Genomic DNA, 20,194 nt, shown 5'->3' on the forward strand with positions numbered 1-20,194 from the left:
TTCCCTGTCTTTTCTTCCTTGTCATTTATTCATTAAAGAAGCCACATATGGGGCTGGGGTTGTGGCTCAGCGGCAGAGCACTCACCTAGCACATTTGAGGCCCTGGGTTTGAGCCTCAGCACCACATAAAAATAACTAAATAAAATAAAGGTGTTGTGTCCAGCTACAACTAAAAAATAAATTAAAAAAAAAAAAAAAAAGCCACATATGGCTGAGGATGTAGCTCAGTGGTAGATGATTTGCCTAGTCTTTGTGAGGCCCTGGGTTCAATCCCCAGAACTTCCAAAAAATAGAAACAAAAAAAAAATAGAAAACCATACAAGCTATATAGGGACTTGTTTGAAGATCTATATAGGAAAAAGTCTAAACCAAGCAGTAGATACCCCTCGGTTTGGTTTTGTCTGTGGGTGAGGTGGTGTGGGATTGTTTGAAGATTTAATTAAATAACTACACATGCTGTCAATATGGAAATAAAGAATAATTACATCAGAACAATGATAATTCTCACAAGTAAGTTTCAGGGTAAAAATTTTTGATAGCTTTATTGAAAATTCAACAATTCAATATATTTTTAATACATATTCATTGGGATATACGACAACTGTATCACACTATTGGGTAATTTTTAATTATTTTTTATTATAGATGTGAATATCTTCAAAGTAAGAAATCCTCAGATGAAATTGCCCAGTATATTGAAAGCTACAAGGGATTTGTTGATGTAACGGTAAATTAGAACAGCAAAAATTTTCCCAAAGTGTCTTTGGTTGCCTAGTAATATCTGAATCACAAGGTGGGAAGCATTCTTTTTGTGTCATGGGTTCTATTTCTTTTTTCCGTCCTTTCATTCCCAGCTTCTCTTCTGCAAAAAAAAAAAAAAAATCACATTCTTTTGTTAATTTTGAGCCCCTAGAATTTCTTTTTCCAGGACTGCCTTCTTTTTTTTTTTTTAATTAACTATTTATATTTATATATGACAACAGAATACATTACAATTCTTATTACATATATAGAGCACAATTTTTCATATCTCTGGTTGTATAAAATGTATATTCCACACCAATTCGTATCTTCATACATGTACTTTGGATAATGATGATCACATTCCACCATCACTTATAATCCCATACCCCCTCCCTTCCCCTCCAACCCCTCTGGGACTGGCTTTTAATTGGCTCTGCCTGCCTTCCTGATAGTCTTTGCTCTTTTGCTGAGGCCATTCCTGCAGATTCTTGGAGCTGACCACTTGCCTGAGTAAGTTCTTCTGATGAGAGACCATCATCCACAGAGGGTCTTCCTCTTGGTTATTTAGTTAGCCTCAATCAGTAAGGACTTCCTAGGGGCAGGTGACAGGAAACCCATCCCAAATTGGCTTAAATAAAAAGGAATTGATTGGCTAACAGGACACAGAAGACTGGAACCCAGCAGAGAACCTGGACTAAGAGTGGGGGAGGAGGAGTGCCTCTTCAGGCAATTTTCCCAGAAAAATCTGTTGCTAAATACCTAATGCACTTCTGAATTTTGTTTCCTTCCTCTGTCCTGTACTTCTTCATTAGTCAAAATGAATCTGTGGTATCTAAATGCGCTTCTGTTTTTGAGTCAAGTCTCTTGAAAAAGGGACCCTGACAAGGTTTCCTGTTGGGTATGTTTTGGAGCTGAGGCCTTCTGAGAAACTGAGGCACCATGAAGACCCCCTCTTCAAACCCTGATTCTTACGATCAAGTCAGAGAGATTTCAGACATGTCACTCAGCCTAACAGGAATGAGTTTATTGAAAGGATAGGAAAAAGGAGGGGAGTGGGTCCTTTCAGAAAGGAAAGGGACAATTTGCCTCTCCTGTACTCCAATTTTATTCCCAGAGAAGTTTCCAGAGAGTTCTGCCCAGGTCTACCTCTTGACTTTTGACTGACAGCAGAGTGACATCAGACTTTCAAGTTCCCACTGCCATGGCAACTCTAGGTCACCTTGGCCCATGCTGACCAGTTCTAATTGGATTCTTAACCATACATTCTTACAGACTTTATCGTTAGGAGAAACTACCCTTATCTCTTAGAGTTTCACAATCTGATCACAAAAGTCTCTTCCTTCAGGGTGTCTCAGGTTCTTCTCATCAACATTAATTTGGACATGCATTTCTCCTGCAGTAAACAGGTAGTTTGCTGAAAAATGTGACATAGCCTGTCCACCGAGGTCAGGCAGGGCTGCAGGCAAATTGCCTCTTGGAAAAGAAAGCATGTGGGGGGTCAGCACAGTGGGCCCATCTTACAGAATTATTCTCTTAGCCTCATGTTCCCACCATTCAGGTCTGTCTGTCCCCTAACAGGTACAGGTAAACAGTCACTGAAAACACATTCAGCATTAAGAGAATTCATTAAAAGAATGTTTCTCCAACAACTCTGCCCTTTTTATTTAATAGATTCTTCATGGTATATATGGGGGTTCTTCAGTTCTTAGTCACAAATAGGTATATATAAGCTAAATAATCAATAACATGAATTTAATTTTCCTCAGGGAGAACATTTTGTGAATTCCTGGGTTAAAAGAGAATTGCTTATGGCATCAGGTAAAAACTCAGAAATATTCCAAAGGCTTTGCTTGTTTATTTCTTCTTTGGCATTTTGATTCCCATCATTTTTTTTTTAAACTCTCCAGCTCCTCATTTTACAGCACTTTCTCCCCACCCCCACCCCCCATTTTCCCCTCCCTGCCCTCCCCTCTCTTTGTGGTACTGGGGATTTTACCTAGGGTCACTTAACCACTGAGCTATATCGCCAGCCCATTTTTACATTTTGTTTTGACACAGGGTCTCACTAAGTTGCTTAGGGACTTGCTAAATTGCTGAGGCTGGCTTTAAAAACTCGGGATACCTCCTTAATTTTTTTTTTTTTTTTTTAGTTGTAGATGGACACAATAACTTTATTTAGTTATTTTTTATGTGGTGCTGAAGATCAAACGCAGCGCCTCACGCATGCTAGGCAAGCGCTCTACCACCGAGCCACAACCCTAACCCCTTAATTGTCTTTTTATTTCTATTTTTTTTTTAGTTATAGATGAACATAATATATTTATTTTACTTGTTTATTTTTATGTGGTGCTGAGGATCAAACCCAGTGCCTCACACGTGCAAGGCAAGCACTCTGCCACTGAGCTACAGCCCCAGTCTCCCTTAACTGTCTTTTAAGAATCATTTTCATAAAGAGATTTCTGCGCTTATAGAGTAACTGGGTTTAGTATAGATGAACGTAGGGAAATACAGTAGGATTTGTTCCTTAATTGCCATTTCCTTGAAAACAACTGAATTTCCAGATAAAATGTCTTGAAATCATTTTTAAGTAGCTCAATGTGCTTTTAAGAAGTTAGAGCCAGGCATGGTGGCACACACTATAATCCCAGTGACTGGGGAGGCTGAGGCAGGAGGATCACAAATTTGAGGCCAGTCTCAGCAATTTAGCAAGGCCCTGTCTCAAAATAAAGAATAAAAATGGCTGTGGAGGGCTAGAGCTATTGCTCAGCAGCAGAGCGCTTGTGTGAGGCACTAGGTTCGAATCTCAGAACCACATAAGAATAAACAAAATAAAGGCATTCTGTCCATCAACAACTATAAAAAATTTTTTTTTAAAATGGCTGTGGATGTAACTCAGTAGTAGAACACCCCTGGGTTCAATCCCCAATATCAAAAAGAAAAAAAAAAAAGTTAAGGAATATTCATATTAAAAGTGAAGTAACAGTAAGAACCCAAGAGTTAAGTGGAACACTGGAGCAAGCTTTCGTTTTAGGAAATTTGCAGAACAAAGGTAATATAAACTTATTTTTCAAAACCTCTCAGCATGCTAAAGATAGGAATCAAAGGTCAGGGCTAGTCTGAGGCAGAAAGTCCAAAGGAGACTACCAAGAGTGTATATCCCAAAGAGCAAGAAATAAAACTGCCTGTTCTTAAGAGAGCTTACAAGGAAAACCATCTTTTTAAAATCTTGACACTGACTTTGGAAGGAAGGAAATCTACTCGAGCTTTTTCTTATTTTATTCTGGTGTTAGATGATGAAGAAATAATTTTAAAATATATCTTACTATATAAAATTTCAAACATATACAGAAATTAGACAACTGAATTTATACTCATGCAATATCCAACATTCTGCTTCAGCCATTCTTATGTGATAGTCTTGCTTCATCCACATCACGTCTGCCTTCCTAACCAACCCCATTATTTTGAAACAAACTCAACATGTCAGATCAATCCTTCTGTAAATATGGAGGGATAACTTGAATTTTGCAATATCAAAGCTTGCTGGTCTCACCCTTTCTTTATTCTAGCTTATTGCAATGACAGTGTCTTTGCTAATGAAGAACTACGGCTGGACACTTTTAAGAAATGGCCCCACAAATCAGGTCTGAAAACTGCAGCTTTGGCTAGAGCAGGTCTTTTCTACACAGGTGAGTCGGTGGTTGGTACCTTCTCGCTTCTTCGACCATTTAAATCCCAAATAGACCTTATGATTCTAGACTTGCTATCCCTTTTCTGCATCATTCCTTCCAGATTACTTTCCTTGCTCATCATAAATCTCTCTCAGTTTTCCCTACTTCCCTTAGGAGGTAGAACCTTGAGGTCCAGATTAACAATGAATAGAAGTAGTCTGGGATAATTATTGCATCCTTTCTATATATTACTTTCCCCAGCCCCAGGAGACTGTCAGAGAACACTTTTGCTTATTATTCTTTAACCACAACTTAGGTGGACATAATTTCCTGTAAGAGGGGCTAGGAAACTTAATATTTGTCTTGGATAGCAATGTGCCTGGCTAAGAATTGAAGTTTCTATTTCTATGGGAGAATGGGAGAGACTGGGAATATGAAAAGCAATCTTGGCTACACTCTGCTTGGAAAAGAAAATCAGGAAATTCATCTGCATGATTTGGAAGCATGAAGAATCTTCCACCAGTTCCTTGTATTCTCTAGCTTGTGGTCATCAGGCAGCTCCACTCTGTAATCCACAAAGCTTTTTGCCCTCAGTCAAATTTTTGCCTGAGGGACAACAGGGGGAATAGGGTAAGACTATTCAACCTTTCCTAGGTACCTTGCTGGTCTTCCTCAGACCAAGTGTACCCGAGTTACAGCAGAATTTTATTTAACTGTTTAACTAAAAGATTTTAGGTATCACAAATATAAAAGGACAGCTCAGACAGGGGAAAGTGACTGTCACTTTATCTAACAGACATATTTCATTGGCATGAAAAATCTCAATGCTGGGCTGGGGTGAGCTCAGTGGGAGAACATTTGCCTAGCATGTGTGAGGCACTGGGTTTGATTTTCAGCACCACATATAAATAAATAAAATAAAAGGCCATCAACAACAACAAAAAAAATCTCAATGCCTCACAATTTTAAACCTTTGGAAGGAGTGTTTACCCTTTCTTCCTACTCACCCTATTATGTTTTTCTCTGGCCAGTTTCCCTCAAGCTCCCCGCTGTCCAGGATGCTCACCCTCTTCCTTTTCAAACTCAGTCATCTGGCCCTTTTAGGATCCTTCAAGCTCTAGGACCTCATACTTTTGGCCAGACATAAAGGGAGGCTTTTCTTTGCCCCAGAGTCCAAGAGTGAAAGGAAAGTTTTAGAGGCTTCATTTCCAAGGGTTCATTTCACTTGGCAAATCCAAATACTAATTTCCTTCCAAAGAAATATAGACTCGTAGGAAACTTGGTCCTATTCTAGAAGAATACATTTGACAATAATTTCCTTATTTTTCCCACTGAGCTCCAAATATATTCTTTCTTTCTAATTTATTTATTAAACAAATACAGTTTGCCCAAGAAGTGCTAGGCACTCTTTCAGGTTCATGAGAAGCAAAACAGACAAAAATCCCCTTGTGGATCTTGAATTCCAGATTCTGATTGCAAATCTCTCTGTTGATAGGAGAATGGGGCCGGGAGAGGTTGTTCATCAAAGTGCATAGGAGCATCCAGTGACTACCCCACTTCTGACGGGGGACCAAGAGTCCTTCCTATACAGAATATTGCCTTGCGGGTGACTCAGCTTAGGACTTTTCCACAAAATCCAATTAGAGGAGAATCAGATTTTGCTAATAAAGATCTGATGGTTATTATCTGGTCAGTTGATGAATGCACACAACAGTGACACTGATCAAGTTTTCTTCCTTCCAGGTGTAGAGGACATTGTTCAGTGTTTTTCCTGTGGAGGATGTTTGCATAACTGGAAGGAAGAGGATGACCCATTAGAAGATCATACCAAACATTTTCCCAAGTGAGCAAAATGAATGTTTAGTGTCTATGACTTTGAGTGCACTTTAATGATTTCCCCCTTATTATATCTATGGATGAAGTGTTTAGTTTCTTCTCTGATTCAGACGATGAGGACGTGTCTTCATGTCTTTCATCCCTTTGTTACCATGACACTTCCTGTCTATCTTTCCTCTCATTATAGTTATGTCTTGGTTTGGGTTAGATCAATATATATATATTTTTGTGTGTGTGTGGTATTGGGGATTGAACCCATGTCCTTGTCCTATCTACAAACTGAACTATATCCCCAGCCCAGATCGATATTTTTTAAAAAATATTTTTAGTTGTAGATGGACACAATACCTTTATTTAATTTATTTATTCTTTTATGTGGTGCTGAGGATCGAACCCAGTGCCTTACTTGTGCCAGGCGAGTACTCTACCACTGAGCCACAACCCCACCCCAGATCAATATTTTTATTTTACATGTTTACTTTATTATAACTATGTAAATACAATGCAGAGCTAAAGCTTGTAATAAATTGTGGCATTTTTTTTCCTTTCCTGTCATTTGCCCCTACTCCCAGTACTAAGGATTGAACCCAGGGCCTAGCACAAAATAGACACATCCTCTGCCGCTGGGATATATTTCCAGTCTTTTTTTTTTTTTAATTTTTTAAGACTAAGTTGCTGAGGCTGGCCTGCAATTTGTGATCCTCCTGCCTCAACCTCCCAAGTAGCTAGATTTATAGGTGTGCACCACCAGGCCTGGCACGTACATCATTTTATGTAGGAAGTAATAATTGCCTTAAGAGGATGTTTGTATATTTTTTGAAGTAAAATCCACATATTAACCATTTAAAAATATTTTAGTTGTGGATGGACGAAATACTTTTGTTTTATTCATTTATTTTTATGTGGTGCTGAAGATCAAACCCAGTGCCTCAAACATGCTAGGCGAGCGCTCTACCAGTGAGCTACAACCCCAGCCCCACATTAACCATTTTTTAAATGCACAGTTCAGTGGTGTTTAGTACATTTACAATATTGTGCGATCATCTTCTTAACTCCAAAACATTTTCATCAACCCAAAAGAAAACTCTACTCATTAAGCAGTCACTCCTCATCTTTCCGTGCTATTCCATGCCACACCTTTGATAGACACCAATCTGCTTTGTGCCTCTGGATTTACCCCAGGTAGACATTTCACACAAATGGAAGCATGCGATATGCTTCCATGCTGTGTCTGGTGTGTTTCTTTCTTTGTTATATTTATTTTATTTATTTATTTTTTATGTGGTGCTGAACATCAAACCGAGTGCCTCCCATGTGCTAGGCAACAACCCCAGCAACAACCACTACAACAACCCCAGCCCCCTGGCTTCTCTCACTTAGCATATTTTTTGGAGGTTTATCCATGTTCTAAAGCGTATCAGTATTTTATTCCTTTTGAAGCCAAATAATATTCTATATGGATATACTACATTTTATCTATCCATCCACTGGTTCTTAGACATTTGAGTTGTTTCTACCTTTTGGTTTTTATGAATAGTGCTACTACAAAGTGGAAGATACTGTTTGAGAACCTGTATTCAATGCTTTTGGGTATAGAGGAGTTGAATTGCTAGATTATATGGTAATTCAATTTTAGCTTTTTGTCAAACTGTTTTCCACCATTTTAATTTCTTATCAACAATATATGAAGGCTCCAAATTCTCTATAGCCTCGTCAACACTTATTTTCCGTTTTTTTTTTTTTTTTCAGTTATCTTACAGCTATTTCCTTAGCTTTTTATGCAGTTAGCACCAGTTCATCTTCAAATTCTCCCAAGTGTTTAGATATCTTCTCAGTCATTCTAATCTATCAAATATCTCATCATTTTCATCTCCTTGAAGGAGTTTCTCCCAGAATGTCTTGACTTGCTGCAGTATGAACTACTTATCCTATAGTCATCCTGGGATCCTGGGATCTTCATGATCATCCTGGACATTCCTCTCCTGTGTTGTTTCTGTTTCCTGGATCTAATCTCATTCTCTTCTTGGTTTACTTTCTCATTTTGGAGGACTACTCAGCCACAGTACTCTTGGAAAGATTGTGTAAGAGATATATGATTTTAGTTTGAATATAACACATATATTTTAATGGGTGTATCTATTTTCCCCTACTCTCACAATTTTTGGTAATTTAGTTAGGTATAGGATTCTAGACTGGAAGCTATTTTGTCTCAGTTTTTGGTACTGGGGATTTACCCCAAAGGAAATTTACCACTGAGCTATTTGACTGTTTTTTTTCCCACTAATGTCTTTTTTTTCTTTCATACATCACAATAGTGGAATGCATTACATTCATAATAATTCATTCACAACACAATTTTTCATAATTCTGTATATAAAGTATGTTTATGCCAAATTATGACATTATACATGAGCTCTCTTATTGATTTTTTTGCATTACAATTCTTTTTTTTATTATTTTTTAGTTCTTGGTGGACACAACATCTTTATTCTTTTTTATTTTTATGTGGTGCTGAGGATCGAACCCAGCGCCCCGCGCATGCCAGGCGAGCGCACTACTGCGTGAGCCACATCCCCAGCCCCTGCATTACAATTCTTAATACTCCTTTATATACAATTTATCATATCTCTGTTTGTATAAGGTATGTTGACACCAAATTCACATCTTCATACATGTATTTTGTATAATGATAACCATCTCTTTCCACCATCCTTGTTGTTCCCCTTCTCCCTCCCTTTCTCTCCCACCCCTATTCCTTATCTAGATGTAATCTTCCTCCCCTGCTCTCCCTCCCTATTCCACTTTGAGTCACCCCCCTTATATCAGAGAAAACATTCGGCATTTGTTTTGGGGGGATTGGCTAACTTCACTTAGCATAATCTTCTCTAATGCCATCCATTTCCCTGCAAATGCCTTGGATTTGTACATGTAGCTTTCTCTAATTTTGATTCTTTAAATTAATCCTAGTTGGTTTTATGGATGAACATTAAATATACACTCATCCCACCAAATTCCCTGGCTTTACAAACTATGTACATTTCTATTGCTGAAAGCCACAGTCTAAATGTCTTATGTGTTTATGAAACTGACAGAGTCACCGAAAATGTTAGTTTTATACTTAATTCTTGTCATTAAAACTCTGCTTTTTAAAAGTATAATATGCCAGGTGCAGTGGCACACACCTGTAATCCCAGCAGCTTGGGAAGCTGAGGCAGGAGGGTTCATGAGTTCAAAGCCAGCCTCAGCAAAAGCGAAGTGCTGAGCAATTCGGTGAGACCATGTCTCTAAATAAAATCCAAAATAGGGCTGGGGATGTGGCTTAGTGGTCAAGTACCTCTGGGTTCAATCTCTGTATCTCCCCCCAAAAAAGTGTAATGCAAGTGTTTAATTAGAGCAACTCTTGTGTAACTTATACCTTTTATGCTTAGTTGTCCATTTCTCCAAAATATGAAGTCCACTGCAGAAGTGATTCCAGACCTTCAGAGCCATGGTGAACTTCCTGAAGTAATGGTAATGAACACCTGTCTACTTCAGCAGTCTGTGATCATGTGATTGAAAACTGTTTTGAAGAGTAATTGCTCATTATAAATAAGTAAATAAATAAATTCCATGACTATCTACTAAGCCCCTATCAAGTGCTAGGTGCAGATGGGGATACCACGTAAACCAGGATGGTACAATTTCTAGCTTCATGAAAGGTACAATCAGTTCCTTCTACTTTGGGGCTCAGACTCTTTCAGACTTAAGAGTTGATCAGCTCCAAGCTAAATGGATCTCACCTGTGATCTTCATTTGGCAAATAGTAAGGCCTGACTTCCTACTTGGCCTTTTTTAGGAATGAATGCCCAGCAAAATCATAAATCCAGATAATAGGTTGACCCCCTTAAACTGAGAAATCCTATTAGTTCTCTGAGATATAAGCCAACTATCAGTTTGATAGATAACAAACACATACCACCTTATTTTGGACTGTTATGTTTGTCATCCCACAGAAAGAAAACAAAGCAATTTTCTGTTCACTTGGTATGTCTTTTATATTTGAGAATTAAAAATTGACAGTGAAACCAGGTATGTTGGTGCCTGCCTATAAATCCCAGCTACTTGGGAGGCTTAAGCAGGAGAATCACAACTTTGAGGCCAGCCTGGGCAGCTTTGAGACCTATTTCAAAATAAAATTTAAAAAAAGGTCTAGGGATATAGTTCACTGCATGTGCAAGGTCCAGGCTTTAATCTCCAGTACTGCAAACAAACAATAAAATCTAATTCAAAATGGCATTGAAGCTGGGCGTGGTAGTGCAATCCTGTAATCCCAGGGGCTCTGGAGACTGAGGCAGGAGGGTCACAAGTTCAAAGCCAGCCTCAGCAACTTAGCAAGGCACTAAGCAATTATTGAGACGCAGTTTCTAAATAAAATACAAAATAGGGCTGGGGATGTGACTCAGTGGTCGAGTGCCCCTGAGTTCAATCCCTGGTACCCGTCCCCTGACCCCCGCAAAAATAACATTGTGATCATAAGTGGGTGTTTAAGTGTGATGATTGGGTTTTTATGCCATTTTGTGAGATGTGTCTCCCTCAAACCTTGTTACAATGTCTGTATGTTACCCATTTGATGTAAAAAGGTGAAGGGTGTGACATTGAAGCTGGTCATGGTGGTCCAAGTCTGTAACTCTAGCAACTCAGTAGTCTAAGGCAGGAGAATCACAAGGTTGTGGCCAGCCTCGGGAACTTAGCAAGACCCTGTCTCAAAATTAATTAATTAATTAATTAATAAAGGGCTGGGACAATGGCTCAGTGGTAAAGTTCCCCTGTGTTCAATCAACTGTACCACAAAAAAATAAAAAATTTTAAAAAGTGGCATTGAAGAAAAAATTTGGAGACATATAAATAGGTTATTCTTACTTTTTTTTCTTTTCACACATGCTAAACAAGTTCTCTGCCACTGAGCCATACCCCGAGCCCCTTTTAAAAATAGCTCATTTTTTTAAAAATATTTTCTTTGTTGTAGATGGACACAATATCTTTACTTACTTATTTATTTATTTTTGTTTGGTTCTGAGGATCAAACCCCGTGCCTCACACATGCAAGGCAAGTGCTCTACCACAGAGCTATAACCCCAGCCCAAAATAGTTCATTTTTAAAAGGAAGAAACATACATTCCAGGTGTGTAATAATAAACATATATTTATTAACTAAGGACAGAGGCTGCACCTCAGGGTTCTTCTTGCTCTAAACATTATTATAGATTCTGATTATCTTAAAAGTATTCACCATGGAATGTACCATATATATATCATTGTTATGTTTGTTTATATGAAGTATCCCCCAAGATTCATGTGTTTAAGGCTTAGTCTTCAATGTGTTGCATGTACTTTGCAAAGTACAGAGGTGGAGCTTTTGGGAAGTGATTGGATCATGAAGGCTCTGACCAAATTAATGGATTAATGCGTTGATGGACTAATAGTTGGATGGCATTATTGAGAGGTGATGGAAACAGTAGGAAGTGGGGCCTACTTGGTGGAAGTAGGTCACTAGGAGCATGCCTTGGAAGGGTATATCTTGTCCCTGGCCCCTTCCTCCCTCTCTCTGCTTTGTGGCTGTCACAAGATGAGCAGCTTTCCTCCATCATGTCCTTCTGCCGTGATATTTCTGCCTTGGAGCTGGTCAGCTCTGGAAGACTGAAGCTGGTCAGACTGAAGCTTCTGGAACTGTGAGCCAAAATAAATCTTTCCTCCTCCAAGTTTTTTTAATCAGATAGTTTTTCCCGGTGACGGAAAGCTGACTGACACAGTCGTCTAAGAACACATGTACAATCTTGCAGATGTTTGCAAATGGTTAATTATTTTGCATTTAGAGCACTCCTTTTAGCATAAACATTTGAAGATGGGCTGTGTTTAGAAGATGTTGGATCCTCAATAATAATATGATGTCCCACTCTCTTATGCAAATTTTTATTTAATAAAGAATTTTCTTTTTTGAAGGAAACTACAACCGAAAACAATCTTGACTATTCAGAAGCAGTTAATTCTATAGGGCCAGGTAAGAACTTGGAAGTAAAATGTTTATTTAGGAGGTAGAATAATAATAGTTACTCATTGATAATATATGTACTTGAGGCTTAGTTGATTAATTCCTATTTAATCATCACAATAATCCCTATGATGTAAGTATTATTATTAGTTTCAGGAAACAGACGCAGAAAGGTGAGATAATTTATCTAAGATCAGAAAGGCAGTAATAAGTAGCAGAGCTAGAACCGGCCCATGCATTGTGTTTCACTAAACCAATATGCTCTGTTGCCCCTCTCCATGGTAGAATTGGACAATTTAAGCAGGAATCCTATCTGAACTCCTTAGTTTTTAATTTCAAACCATTTAGAACTTCATATCTCTCATCTATGAAAAGGTGATACCATCTCCTGGAATAATCGTGGTAAGGATTAAGTGAGAATGCATGTAAAGCATGTCTTTACTAATCATAGAATGGGTCTTGGTACTCATAAATGAAAGAATGCTAACGAAATACAATCATTAATTCCAAAGTTGCCAGGTAATCATGGAATATAATGTCAAGTGTGTTCTAGACAACAAGCTGTTCTAGATTTATTCTAAAGGTCCAATAATAAAAGACTAAGTAAATTAAAAAAAAACTTGGAAGCAGCACATGGGATTATATGTATGTGTAAATATATTTGTATGCAAAGATTTGAAAGAAAAAAGTATTTGTGGAGCTGGGGTAGAGTGCTTACCTCACATATATGAGGCACTGTGTTCAATTCTCAGCACCACATATAAATAAATGAATAAAATAAAAATGTCCATCAACAACTAAAAAATATTAAAAAAAAAATTTGTAATTGTCCAAAGATCTCATAGATCAGAGCAGCACTGAAATGGAGACTATTGTATATTGAGAGAGACTCAGGGTTCTTCTGGCATTTCCAGAGTGAATGCAGGACTGAATCCATGGTAATCAATGTGTTTCAGATACAAACTAATGTTGAAAGGCACCACGCAGCAAGTTTCTCTCCTGAGGTTTTAAAATGGGAAAGTATAGAATTCCAGGATGCTCCTAATAAGCACATTTCTAGGTCCCCATGTCAAGTAGGGTACTGGGGTTCATGCTCCCCACATTCTGGTTTCATGGAAAAAGCTAGAAGAGAATCCCAAACTGGGGATCATGGATAGCTGTGGAAGGTCCTAGTCCATCTGTAGTAGATAGGCAGAATCATGGTGTGGAAAGAATATGGTATTAGGATTGAGAGAGATGTGACTGTGAATCCCAGCTGTGCCTCCCTTCTCTCCACAGAAGTGGCACAGGACAAAACCCAATGGTTTCAAGAGGCAAAGAATCTGAGTGAGAAACTGAGAACAGTCTACACCAGTGCCAGTTTCCGCCGCATGTCTTTGCTGGAGCTCTCTTCCAAAGTAGCCACTGACCACTTGCTGGGTTGTGATCTGTCCATCATTTCAAAGCATATCAGCAGCACTGTGCAAGAACCCATGGTGTTGCCTGAGGTCTTTGCCAACTTGAACTCTGTAATGTGTGTGGAAGGTGAAACTGGTAGTGGAAAGACGGTCCTATTGAAGAAAATAGCTTTTCTCTGGGCATCAGGATGCTGTCCTCTGCTGAACAGATTCCAGCTGGTCTTCTATCTCTCCCTTAGTTCTACCAGACCAGACCAGGGGCTGGCCAGCATCATTTGTGACCAACTCCTAGAGACAGAAGGAACTGTTACTGAAATATGCCTGATGAACATCATCCAGCAGTTAAAGAATCAGGTGTTATTCCTTTTGGATGATTACAAAGAAATGTGCTCATTCCCTCAAGTCATAGAAAAGCTGATTAAAAAAAACCACTCATTAAGATCCTGCTTGTTGATTGCCATCCATACAAACAGGGCCAGGAACATCCGCCGATACTTAGATACGATTCTAGAGATCCAAGCGTTTCCCTTTTATAATACTATCTTTCTATTACGGAAGCTCTTTCCACATAATATGACTCGTCTGCGAAAGATGATGGTTCACTTTGGAAAGAATACAAATTTGCAGGGAATTCAGAAAACTCCCCTCTTTGTGGCAGCAATCTGTACTAACTGGTTTCAGTGTCCTTTTGATCAGTTCTTTGATGATGTGGCTGTTTTCAAATCCTATATGGATTACCTTCTTTTAAAGCACAAATCTACAACTGAACGTTTCAAAGAAATTATATCTTCCTGCAGTGAGCTGGCCCTGAAAGGATTTTTTTCATCTTGCTTTGAGTTTACTGACAATGACCTCGAAGAAGCAGGGGTTGATGAAGATGAAGATCTAACCATGTGTTTGATGAGCAAATTCACAGCCCAAAGACTGAGACCAGTCTATCAGTTTTTAAGTCCTACATTTCAAGAATTTCTTGCTGGGATAAGGCTGATTGAACTCCTGGATTCAGACAGGCAGGATGATCAAGATTTGGGACTTTATTATTTGAAACAAATTAAGTCATCCATGATGGCTGTATTTCCCTATGAGAATTTTTTGAAATATGTCTCCAGCCACCCTTCATCAAAGGCAGGGCCAAAACTTGTATCTCATTTGCTTCATTTGGTGGATAATAAAGAATCATTGGAAGATATGTCAGAAAATGATGACTACCTGAAGCACCGTCCAGATATTTCAACATATATGGAATTTCTTAGGGTGATATGGCAACTGGCTCCAAACACTTACTATTCACTGGTTTCAAAACGGTTATTGGCTCTTGCTCTAAAAATTGCTTATCAAAGTAACACTGTTGCTGCATGTTCTCCATTTATTTTGCAATTCCTTCAAGGGAGAACACTGACTTTGAATATACTTAATTTACAGTACTTTTTTGACCACCCAGAAAGCCTGTTGTTGTTGAAGAGTATTGTTGTCTCCATACAAGGAAAGAAAAGGAAAAATTTCCCAAAATTTTCATCCCTGGAAAAATGTTGGGAAATCAACAAATCACAGGTACCAACTATAGATCAGGACTATGCTTCTACCTTTAAACCTATGAAAGAATTTGAGGAAAATGTAGCTGAACAGGAAGAGACCATAAACAGCTTTCTGGATTTACAACACAGGGCGCCACCAGACATCAGTGCTGGCTATTGGAAACTGCCTTCCAAGCAGTACAAGATTCCCCTGCTGGAAGTCCAGGTGACCTGTGTGGATGCTGTGGATCAGGAGATGCTCAGGGTTCTAATGGAAGTTTTCTCAGCTTCACAGCACATTGAACTCCATTTAGATCATAGCAGTGGCTTTATTGAAAGCATCCGCCCAGCTCTGGAGCTAAATAAGACCTCTGTCACCAAGTGCTCTATACACCAGTGTGAACTCTGTGCCCCAGAACAGGAGTTGCTTCTCACCCTGCCTTCCCTGGAATCTCTTAACATCTCAGGGACAATCCAGCTACAAGGTAAACCTAAATGGATTTGGGGTGACTGTTCCAATGTGACACTTTATTTCTTCATTCTTAGTTTTTAGGTAGATGAAAATTTCTGAGGGCATGAGACCAAAAATGTTCCTTGATAGAATGGCATAAAATAAGCTTTGAGTCTGTAATTAATGAAAGACCCCTGAAAAATAGAACGGTTTTCAGATAACTGAGATAAAATTAACAAAATAAGATGGGTGTAGTGGCCCATGTCTTATAATCCTAGTGACTCTGGAGGCTGAGGCAGAAGGATCACACCTCTGAGGCCAGTCTGGGAAATTTAGGAAGCCTCTGTCTCAAAATTAAAAATGAAAAAGGATGGCAATGTACCCTCTCTCCAGTACCCCTGGTTTCAATCCCCAGTTAAAAAACAACAACATGGAGCTGGGGTCATGGCTCAGTGGCAGAGCACCTGCCTAGAATGTGTGAGGCATTGGACTCCATCCTCAGAACCACATATAAATAATAAAAAATAAAGGTACATCAACAACTGCCGCAGTCTGGCTGGGCACAAATGCCGCAGTCTGGCTGGGCACACAATCACGAGCCACCACACAGCTTGTAGATTCAAACAGCAACTCTTTATTCTCGAACTGTCACCGGCACTTTACAAACACGTTCTGGGGAAATCCATGTTCTCTGCCCAAATTCACATTCTCTGCCCAAATCCACACCACTGGGCTTCTGTCTCCCAAAAAATACTGTCTGAATCCCGTGAGAACTCAAGGGGAACTCAGGCAGCAGGATACGCCCTATTCCCAGCAGGAATAATCTTAAACCTGGAACGCCCTAAACCCGATTATCCTAAACGGGAACACCCTAATCCCGGATCCGCCCTGGTCCTTGAGCAAGGTCACCTAACTGCAATGTCACTGCAAAATGTCCTATTTCCACGAGTCCTTCCACTAAGCAACATGGGGTACGCTGGCAAGGAAATTGTCATACCTACTTGGCTAATGGCTCCCAGCAAACAACTAAAAAATATTTTTAAAACAACATTAATATCAATATTTAACTAGTGACTTCTCTTTGTAAACAGATGTGAATTACTTGTTATTAGCAAATAATGATCTATATATTAAATGATGCTTAAAAATTACCTTCATGCTAACTACCTGATGGAAAAAAGTGCTTGGCTTCTCCAGAAAAGAAAAGGATAAACAGGAAATAATGTCTCTCATACATTTGTGTCTTCTAAGCAACATATGATCATTTTAGCGTAAACATTGTCTACCTCTCCTTAAATTTATTTCTTTGTACATATATTTTTTGATGTCATTGTAAATGGCATTTAATTTTTTTTTTCATTTTCTAATTGTTGCCGCTCTTAACTTTGACTTTCAACAATCTGACGTATATCTAGTTGTGCTTTGCTTTGCGTATGTCTTACTTGAGGGTCATTCAGCTTTTTTTTTAATTCTGTGGGTTGATATTTATCATTAAATTTAGAAATAGTTTGACTATTAAAAATGTTTTTACTATGGTAAAATATATATAATAAAATTTTCCATTTTAACAGGGTTTTTTTGTTTGTTTGTTTGGTACTGGGGATTGAACCTAGGAGGGTTTAACCACAGAACCACATCCCCAGAACTTTTTATGTTTTATTTTGAGACAGGGTCTCGCTGAGTTGCTGAAAGCCATGCTAAATTGATGAGGCTGGCCTCAAGCTTGTGATCCATCCTCCTGCCGCAGTCTCTGGGGTTACAAGCATGCACCACCCTGGTTCTGTTCTGTTCTTTCTTTCTTTTTCTTTTCTTTTCTTTCTTTCTTTCTTTTTTTTTTTTTTTTTTTTGCTGCAGTACAGGGGGTTGAACCCAGTGGTACTTAACCACTGAGCTATTTTCCAGCATACAACCTTGCTTTTTTTCTTTGTTTCTTTTTTTTTTTTGCCTCCAGACACAGATTTATTTAGGATAGCAGTTACACATTTAAGTGAGAATGCAGTCTATGTCAAGGGAGAGATGTCTTTTAGGGGTAAAGTAAAAAGTACACATTCAAGGGAGAATACCAGTCATCTTAAGAGTGAGCAGTTTGGGGGATAAAGAAGGAACACACATTCAAGGAAGGATTTGGGTGATCTCCAAAGGGAGAGACAGCCTTTGCTCTTTTTTTATTTTGAGACAGAGTCTCACTAACTTGTCTGACTGACCTTAAAATTGCTATCCTCCTGCCTCACATTGTTGAGTAGTCAGGATTACAGGCATGTGCCACTGAGTCCAGCCCCTTTATTTCTTTTTGTAGCTGAATGATATTCATATATGTAAAATGAAGGTCCAATATATATATATCACATTTCTTTTTTTTAAGCTTTTTTAGTTGTCAATGGACCTTCATTTTATTTATTTCTATGTGGTGCTGAGAATCGAACCCAGTGCCTCACACATGCTAGGTGAGTGCTCTACCACTGAGCCACAATCCCAGCCCCTATATATCACATTTCATTTAGTCATTGCTCCCTTGATGGACGCTTAGGTGATTTCTGTCTTCTGGCTACTGTGAACAATGCTGCAATGAACATTAGTTTTACAAGTATCTGTTTGAGGCCCTGTTTTTTAATTGTTTTGAGTATATCCTATGGGTAGAATTTCTGCTTCATATGGTAATTCTGTTTAGCTTTTTGAGGAACTTGCAAACTATTCTTCAGTGGCTATACCATGTTATATTTCCACCAGTTATATGCAAGAGTTCTAATTTCTCCACATCCTCAGTTTTTCTTTTCTTTTTTTTTTTTTTTTTTTGCTAATCATAAAACCATCTAATAGATGTGAAATGTTATCTCATTGAGCTTTTGATTTGCTTTTTTTAATGACTGAATGATATTGAACATCATCTTTTCATGTTCTCATGATGGCTGTATCTCTTTTTTTGAGAAATGTCTAGTCAAGTTCTTTGTCCATTTTAAATTTTTTTGTTGATATTGTTGTTATGTTGTAGAAGTTCTATGTATATTCTGTATATCAAACCCTTATTAGAAATATGGTTTGAAAAATATTTTCTCCTATTCTGTAGATTGTAATTTCACTTTATAGTGTTCAGTGCACAAAAGTTTTAAATTTGATGAGGTCTAATTAATTAATTAATTGTTTTTCCCTAGTGCTTTTGATGTCATATCTAAGAATCCATTGCCAAGTCCAAGGTCATGAAGATTCACCCCTATGCTATCATCTAGGAGTTGTATGATTTTAGCTCTTATGTTTGCCATTGATCCATTTCAATGAATTTAATTTTTTTTTACATTCTCTTGCTTCTGCAAACTCAATTGTTCTCACACCAGTTATTGAGGAGATATTTTATTTATTTTTGTAAGTCCAGAGAGTCACACAGGGCTTCCCATATAGAATGTAATTAGTACAGGCTGCAGGTAGCAATGTCTGCATATGCATACTTTCTAAAAAAGAAAACTTAATGGTATCTGACAGGTTTTCATTTGAAAATGTGAAAATAGCTGATGAATCAAAATGAAAGTTTCTACATTTCTATTTGGAGCACTGTAATAATGAGAAATGTGTGCCACTTTCCAGATCAAATCTTTCCTAACTTGGACAAATTCCTGCGCCTGAAAGAACTGTCTGTGAAACTAGATGACAAACCAAATACTTTTTCAGTCATTCCTGAAGAATTCCCAAACCTCCACCATATGGAGAAATTATTGATTCATATTTTAGGTGAAGATGATTCTTCAAAACTAGGTAAGCATGGCTCAATTTATTTGTCTTTGCATTGGTTAGAGAAACTACTTTTAATTTAAGAATTAAAACTTTTACAGGTATTAGAATTCCAGGACCTCCTGTTGATATCAAAATCAGAGGATGCTCAAGTCCCTCATTTAAAATGGTGTAGCATTTGCACATAACCTACACACATTTTCCTATGTACTTTTTTTTTTTCAGAATTGGGGATGGGGCCCTCTCCCACTGAGGTATATCTATGGTAAATTGTGGGAATAGCACTCTTTCTCATTAAGAAAGCAGAGAGCTCTTTGTAATTACTGAGTGTTTACTACATTCTTGGAACTCTTCTAAGTACTTCACAAATTTTAACTTATTAAATCTTCATACCCATTCTGTGAGGTAAGGTACTATTATTATTGCCATTACAGCTGGGGAAATTGAAGCACAAAGAAGTTAAGTAATTTGCTCAAGTTCATACAGTTAGGAAACATAGATTGAAAGACAGAAAATTTGACTCCTAAGTCTGACCTTCTTAAACCTTAACATCCTGCCTTTCCAAATTAGTTTGTGGTTCTTTTATTTTGTTTCTGTTTAAGTTGTTCTTACATTGCACCTTACACATTTGCCAGCTCAGGGGGATGAATATGTAATTGATAGCATTTTCCTGTTGCTAGCCATCTTATTCTCATGGTTGATGGACAGTTTGTGCAACCTTCCTTTTAAAATACAATATTCGCAAAACGACTTAGTCACTATCAGTTCCTTAATTTAGTAAGTGCTGAACACTAAAGACTAAAGAAATGTAAAGCTCCATATGAAATTGACTA

General features: G+C 38.1%; 1 protein-coding gene and 1 non-coding gene across 2 annotated transcripts in view; both read left to right on the top strand.

Annotated features, from left to right (window-relative positions):
• Naip (NLR family apoptosis inhibitory protein) overlaps positions 1-20,194 on the top strand; it is a 36,578-nt gene that overhangs the window by 8,472 nt on the left and 7,912 nt on the right. The window contains exons 4-11 of the mRNA XM_027927648.2: positions 646-727; positions 2,511-2,562; positions 4,314-4,433; positions 6,159-6,258; positions 9,680-9,761; positions 12,231-12,288; positions 13,558-15,675; positions 19,218-19,385. Of these exons, the coding sequence (XP_027783449.2) occupies positions 646-727; positions 2,511-2,562; positions 4,314-4,433; positions 6,159-6,258; positions 9,680-9,761; positions 12,231-12,288; positions 13,558-15,675; positions 19,218-19,385 (2,780 nt within the window). The remainder of the gene's footprint in view (positions 1-645; positions 728-2,510; positions 2,563-4,313; positions 4,434-6,158; positions 6,259-9,679; positions 9,762-12,230; positions 12,289-13,557; positions 15,676-19,217; positions 19,386-20,194) is intronic.
• LOC114086685 (small nucleolar RNA U13) lies at positions 10,760-10,863 on the top strand. Its single transcript, XR_003581683.1, has one exon. It is a non-coding gene; the product is annotated as a small nucleolar RNA U13 (small nucleolar RNA).

This window comes from Marmota flaviventris, chromosome 5 (assembly GCF_047511675.1).
Source record: "Marmota flaviventris isolate mMarFla1 chromosome 5, mMarFla1.hap1, whole genome shotgun sequence".
Taxonomy (NCBI): Eukaryota; Metazoa; Chordata; class Mammalia; order Rodentia; family Sciuridae; genus Marmota; species Marmota flaviventris.